Source organism: Buceros rhinoceros, unplaced genomic scaffold (genome assembly GCF_000710305.1).
Source record: "Buceros rhinoceros silvestris isolate BGI_N320 unplaced genomic scaffold, ASM71030v1 scaffold4038, whole genome shotgun sequence".
NCBI lineage: Eukaryota > Metazoa > Chordata > Aves > Bucerotiformes > Bucerotidae > Buceros > Buceros rhinoceros.
Window position 1 is genome coordinate 14,340 of NW_010426180.1, and position 6,784 is coordinate 21,123.

The window sequence follows — 6,784 nt, forward strand, 5'->3', positions numbered from 1 at the left end:
AACAAGGCATTTCTCATGTCATTCACATTTAACACTTAAGAATGAGGAAAAAACTGTCTGATACACATTACATCCCTAAACTGAAGCACAGACTGCTTTAAAAAAGCAGAAAGCTTCCAAGTATGCCAGGGATTAAATCCAAACCTGCCCTACAACTCTCACTCTGGACAACTGGTTGCAATGGTTGGAAGCTGCAGCTTAGACCACATCTCAAATCCTTTGAACTGCACAGGACCTAGACACCACAGCTCAGAGCTGCAGTCTAGAAGAGGCTTCAGTGTAAGTGTGAAGATTCAAGAGCAGCAGGATGAAACATTTCTGTTACAACAGGTGCTCAAGGTACTGATCTGATCTATAAGAGGGGATAAAAAACAAAACACACCCGAAAAAAAACCCTAAATAACGCTGTGTAATTTGACTCTGTTTTCATCAGGTGCTTGAAGGTCCTAAAGGCAGACGACTTCTGGGATTCCCTAGTGCTCAATCCTCCTTTTGCCAACAGCAACTTGGAAGAAACCAGTATCACGTTACAAAACCACTCAGTGCATTTAATTCCTTTTGCTGTTTCAACTCCAGTTGAAAAGCACAGAACAAAGAGTTATTCAAAGAAAACCACGCTGCTGAAGAGCAATTACAAATCAACAGTCCAATCACCAGAGTAAACAGGATGGAAGATGCAAAATGGAATTTACAGTAATTTCCTTCCCCATGCAGAGCAGATTAACCCTAGGTTAATCTGGGCTACCCAAAACATTTCTTAAAAGCCACCTGTTGGTAAGGAGGTTGCCTCATTCTCCTGCATTTACTGAAATTTTGATTTCTGAAACACTGTAATGAAACAGCACAAAATCTTCATTCCAAAGAAGGAAAATATTTCATGTACATTCTTAGGTGTGAACCTTCAGGCTTGGGAAACGTTTCTCTAGATTGTCAGCAAGTGTCTGATCAGCCTCACGCAGAACTTCAAGGAAAGTCTCCACCTGGAAGTAAATTGTAAACACACAGACACACACGCACAAAGAAAAAGAAACAAACAAAACTTGCATGGAAGGCAGAATTCTCACGCTTGGTACATGCATCTTTCTATGTATGTACCGTCCCACCAACAGCAGCCAGCAGCAGCCACTGCAAAGCACCTTCCTGCTACACCCCACAATTTCAGCTGGTCTGAATTTTGAAACATTATTGCTTTCCCCAAACTCTTAGTTTACTGTTTAAAAGTACACAAAGAAAAGCTCTGTATGAAAAATATTTAGAATAATTATTCTACAAAAATGCATGGGACAAATATTCAACTAGCATAAATTTGCAGACACATCGCTTTGTTCTGGCACAGCCTGACCCTTATATCAGCCGATCTGTCAGCTGATCTAGGTGAGGCTCTGGCTGAAGTAAGCCAGGGGAGTCAGCGCGGGTAAAACCAGCTAGAATGGCATAACCTGTGTCTGAGCACCTCTGTCCTACTTCTGCACCTGGTTCTGAAAGGTCTAGCTACCCGAGTAGCATTTTTTCAGCTATGTTGAAGACCTCGTTGTATACTCACCGATGCGAAATACAAAGGTAAGAGGTTCTGAAATGCACAGGAACATGTCTCTTCATTCAGATGCCCCTGGTGTAGTCCTTCTAAAGTATTTTCCTGGAAAATACAATGAGAAACACAATTAATATGTCATGAATAGCTGCTGCAAGAACAAACACAAAATTGTGCACACAATGTCTACAGTATGTGCTTCACTCTCAAAAATGGGTAAAACGACCAGAACTTACAGTTCTTGCAGAATGCCAGATGCAGCTAATACAAAAAGCCTCTTAATCTGAACACTCCCCTCATAAAAAGGTCCAGCTGAGAAGGTGAGTTTATAAATTGATATTCTTTCCTTTTCTTAAACTCAAAAGAAATGGCAATATACACCTAGAGAATCTGGCATACAGAACCCTGGCCCTGAAGGCACATACCTCGGAAAACCCATGTCCCTGCCATTGAACACACGTGTTGCTACTCACCTTCTGACCAGTTTCCCAACGAATTTCCAGTATGCAACTTCACTTGCACAGAAAAACGCACACATTAATAGCAACGTCTTTTTTCTTACCTACCCTGCAGAAATCCCTCTCAGAATGTTGTTTTTTCTTACCTTGGTCAGTTCTTGAAGCATATTGGAAAGTAATTCACAGCAAATATCCTTTAAAATTTTTAAATGGAAATCTTCCTCATTTATATCGGCCCTTCCAGTCTCTTCTTGCTCAGACTCCTTTGAGCTGTCAACAGATCTCTTCCCACAGCCTTCCATGTATTGTAAGATACGAATCAAGCTCCCAATCAGAGGCATATCTAATATGAAGTAACAGGAAAATGGAATATCACACTGAAAGGCATTAGAATTTTGAAACACACCGCAAGATTTCATACAAAAGCTGTTTTGTATTGTATGGGTATGAAATGTGTATTATGACAGTGTTGTGTTTTGTCACTCAGAGACTGTTTTAAAGCAGCAAGTGGAAACAGTAGCAGAAAACCCAAACCATTCTTCTGCAAGCTAACGTGTATCTATAAAAAGTGTACGCCAGTGGTACGGACTAGGAGAAGGAAACTGCCTCTCCCAGTAACTCGGTGAGGCTAATATGTTGAATATGCATCCAGATAATCCTGTCTGACGAACCAAACCGACACAACACTGCTGCAGAAGACCCTGACTCACGTTCCCAAGATTGGCTTTTAATTCTGAAGACTTGTCAATGGATAAAAAAATTAACAAGCGATAAAGATGGATGTAAGTAAGCGCCGAATCTCCCTCTACTAAGAAAAGTATTACTATCCTGACATCCTATTTTAGCAAAGATGAATTCTGCAACTCTCACTAATTTCCCCAGTGGAGAATACTGAACAGCATCTGTAGATTCTATTACTGTAATCCTTCAGAGATATCCAAGAAGAGAACTTTGACCTAGCTGTGATTTTTAAAGTCACCAGTAAAGAGTCTTACTGGATTCAAAGATGTAACTGACTCTGTGTTCTGAACTGATCTCTAGTGAACAGTAATCAATTAACCACCTTTCGCCTCATACACACAAAAGTCAATTGTGAAAGTAACTTTTAAAAAACAAACAAACAAAAATGAACAGAAAGAAAGCCCAACTTGCTTTTCCTCATCTTGGTGTATTCTTGTTCTGTCTGTGAAGCAAACATAGCAGACAGCACGGACAAAATAGATGCCAATACGGTCTTCTGCTCCTGCACAATGATCAGTGGATCGTCTGGCTGGCAAAGTTCATGGCAAACGAGGTCATAAAGCAAACTCCAAGTCTCTTTTCCTCCATCAGGAGCCTGCACTTGAGAAAGAAAGAGAACCCACCAACACAACAAATTTAATCTAGGTACATAAATTATTTTTCTCCCCATCTGACAATCTAGAAGTTACTGCCATTCTTGATCCCATTCTATGAGCAATTCAAGCGTCTTACCAATAGCCTGAATGCCCTCATCCACCGTGGTCAGGAGCTGCAAAATATGCATATAAACATCAAGTCCTTCCGGATTATCTGATCTACACAGAACAAAAAACAAAGACAAATTAAAAATCTGATTACTGATCTTGTATTCTGTCTCATTTGAACTATCAGCAGTCACTGACACTTTCTTTGCTAACAAACTAGTTGACTCCTTTCACATCGCAAGGAAAATGCATTCTAGTGACCTGTCAAACTATGCAGCTCCACTGAACCTCTCGAGATGTTCAGACACAGGCCTCAACAAGGTCATACAGAGTCTCCCGAGCCACAAAACCAAGAAGAATTCTCACGTACCGGACTTGTTTGGCTGCTTCAAGTATACAAGGCACAATCTTAAAATCTGGAAGTTCTTCGGGGGAATCATCTACAGATGGTCCCACAGAGCGACAAGCACCATTTTTAATCCAGTTTAACATTAGCTCTTCATCTAGATCAAAGAGTTTGTCCACCACTTCACCCACTTTTACCAGCAATTCAACTGCACAAGAGAGAATGTACGAACTTCAACAAGACTAAAAAGAAAGGGCAAAAATTACCTCACAAAATGATACCATATACAAGTATTCAGACTAAATTCAGTGCTGAAGTGTACTAATTGCATTCACGACCTACGATGGGCTGCTATGTCTAATTCCTTTTTGTGACATAGATCGGACGAAGAGCCTGACAAACAGGGGCGGTTGGAAAGCCCGCTGACACTTCTACCTTCAAGAAATTCTGTACTCCCACTGAAAATACTTGTCTTCGAAACTGCACACTTCAGTTCTTTGGGTTTTTTCTGCAAACATTCACGCAATCCCAGCTTGTTTTGGACTTACCATTTGTAGAGCTGGACATGATAAAGCAAACGCAGTCATACACAGAAGGGTTTTCTCGGATTCTCTCAACCCAGACATTGGCCACCTCCGGCTGGGAGAGGCAAGTTAACAGCAACCTAGACAAGAATTGCCCATTTAACACATCAGAAGCCAATTCACTCATTTTAGCAGTATAAGTATAAATCCAAAACAGCGAGAACGATGTGACAGCAACAGGAATCGAGCTCACAGCGAATCAATTCCAGAACAACGCGGACATGACAAAAGGGTCGGATGAGAGGATACTAAAATCGTGAGCTTATGTGCCAGTTTTCTTCCCGGGCCTCAGAACCTAGCTGAACTACACTAACGATGTGTTAATTTTTGAGATGTCCTACCTGCTGGTTTCCAGAAGAGTTGGGGAGTCTGAATCACACAAACGTTGCAGTAACACTTGGCTTTAAAGAGAAAATGCAAGATAAAAGTTCATAAAATCTATCTTTGTTTAAAAAAGTTATTAGAAGATTAATTTCATAACTGCAGCCACGTTCTGAGATTAAACCCAGCTTTTCCTGATAGTGCATGCATTTCCAGCGTTTCAAGATTGCCAAATCTAGAAATTGAAAACTCAAGAACTTGACTAGTCACTACAAACAAAAACAGTGGTCTGTATCCTTTTTTCCCTTCACTGAACACTTCCCACACAATACAGCCAAGCAAAAAGGTGTGAATGAAGATGAAGCATGGCGGGCAAACTTAGTTCCATCTATAACGTATTTCATGACTGTGAGTTCAAAAAAGCAGTACTCATGCCTGTAGGAAGCACACATACACTTACCCGAGATTCTCATCTTTACTAATGGACATGCATATGTCTTGGAAACAGGCCATATTTCCTAATATCCCCACACAGATCTCCTGAGAAAACAAAACACAGTATAATTTGATTCTGTGTTTTCTGCTTGTTTCCATGAAGTATTCAAACATGCAACTGGAGGAGCAGGGAGATATTTGCTAATACATATACTGAGCTATCTACTATATCTGTTAGTGCAAGACAGCTTTCTGACTGCCCATACTTACAGTGAGGCGAGGGCATTTTGACTTGGCAAAAACTCCCATGAATATATCAGGGGCATTGAACTCCTGAAGAAACAAAGCGACATCCTGTGGACAAAGCCAGTGGAGAAGTAAATGGACTTCTGCAATTTCCAAATGGAAAATCAAACCTTTTCTTGTAGCGCACAGACTGGACCAAAGAGACGTCACACCCCCTATAAGAGATCAGTTTCCCAGCAGTTAACACCAATAATCCTTGCTGTTCAAGGAGGGAAGATCAGCAGGACCCCACGGTGGTTCAGTGGTTTGCTATCCAATGAGCCCAAAAGTCACAGTTTCTTTTGCTCTCTGTCTCAACAGAAGGTCAGAGACGTTAAGTCTGAACTCAGCAAATGCCATTTTTTCAGACAATGAATGACATCACTCAGACATACAAAAAGAGAGAAGGGCAGGGATTACCATTAGCACTTCATCAGACTATCCAAAGAAATCTCCTCGTTTTACCTCATTAAAACACAAGATTAATTCCCTCTTTAGGAGTGAAGGACACGTCTTCCATGTTTATTTAAAATAGCTAGACAAAGATCCAGGGAAGAAAATGATAATAATTAAATATATAAATCTCTCTTACTTGAGGTAATACATAATACAGAAAACCAAGTACGAACAGATCCCCATGCCAGCTGACCCTACGCAACAGCTCCACTGACACATTAGAGGGCAGGAGGGCAGGTCGGGCAGACCACCCTGCTTCTTCTACATTCACACACAGTTCTGCTTTACGTTCTCAGGCAGTGGCCCGGGGCCCAGCAGCCGGGACCCAGCAGCCAGGGCCCAGCAGCAGGCCTGCTTCTGCAAACCGGTGCTGGACTGAAGCGTGACACCACACACCTGCTCATCCTGAAACGCAGCCTTCACGACGAGCCTGCGTGAGGCCAGTTCACCGCACCTGCCCCGCACCACAGCTCACAGCACACTGTTAGCCAGCCCGGAGAATAATCGATACCGCCCACAGCAGAAAGCTGACCGAGCCCGTACCATTGTGTCTCTTCTCCCACGTCCACGATTCCGACTGAGCACACCGGGCAGAAGCTGCCCGTAGCTGAGAACCACCCCGCAGGTCTGACTCCCGCGCACCGCTCCTACCTCGTCCATCGACATGTCCCACACTTTGCAAATATCATTCTCCATCTCTTCATCCAGCTCCGTCTGGATGCCCTCGGGGCTCACGGTGGGCTCCGTCTTCTCGGGGCTGATGACCTGAGAGAAAACGGGGGTACGGGAGTACGGCGGTACGTGAGCCACCACCGAGCAACGCCGTCAGACGGGAACAACGCCTATCGCTTCGCCTCACTTCACAGTTTACAACAAAACCCACACGACTAGGAAGGAGACTGGTGTGTCGCGTTTGTGCCCCC

The 6,784-nt window shown here is 42.8% G+C and overlaps 1 protein-coding gene across 1 annotated transcript; it reads right to left on the reverse strand.

The window, feature by feature from the left end:
* Positions 1-656: 656 nt before the first annotated feature.
* Positions 657-6,623, reverse strand: SAAL1 (serum amyloid A-like 1). The gene is made up of 11 exons (XM_010141382.1): positions 6,513-6,623; positions 5,391-5,474; positions 5,146-5,225; positions 4,706-4,765; positions 4,329-4,444; positions 3,805-3,988; positions 3,463-3,545; positions 3,142-3,330; positions 2,136-2,332; positions 1,544-1,636; positions 657-980 (listed from the first exon to the last, which is right to left on the reverse strand). Exons 1-11 carry the CDS (start codon positions 6,555-6,557, stop codon positions 888-890), a joined length of 1,224 nt encoding a protein of 407 aa, XP_010139684.1. The 5' UTR covers positions 6,558-6,623; the 3' UTR covers positions 657-887.
* Between the last annotated feature and the right edge of the window lie 161 nt (positions 6,624-6,784).

Coding starts and splice junctions, on each gene's coding strand:
- SAAL1 (XM_010141382.1), bottom strand. CDS start 6,557: ATGGAGAATGATATTTGCAAAGTGTGGGACATGTCGATGGACGAG. Junction 4,445..4,705: donor ACTCTTCTGGAAACCAGCAG/GTAGGACATCTC, acceptor ATTCTTGTCTAG/GTTGCTGTTAACTTGCCTCT. Junction 3,546..3,804: donor GAAGCAGCCAAACAAGTCCG/GTACGTGAGAAT, acceptor TGTTCTGTGTAG/ATCAGATAATCCGGAAGGAC.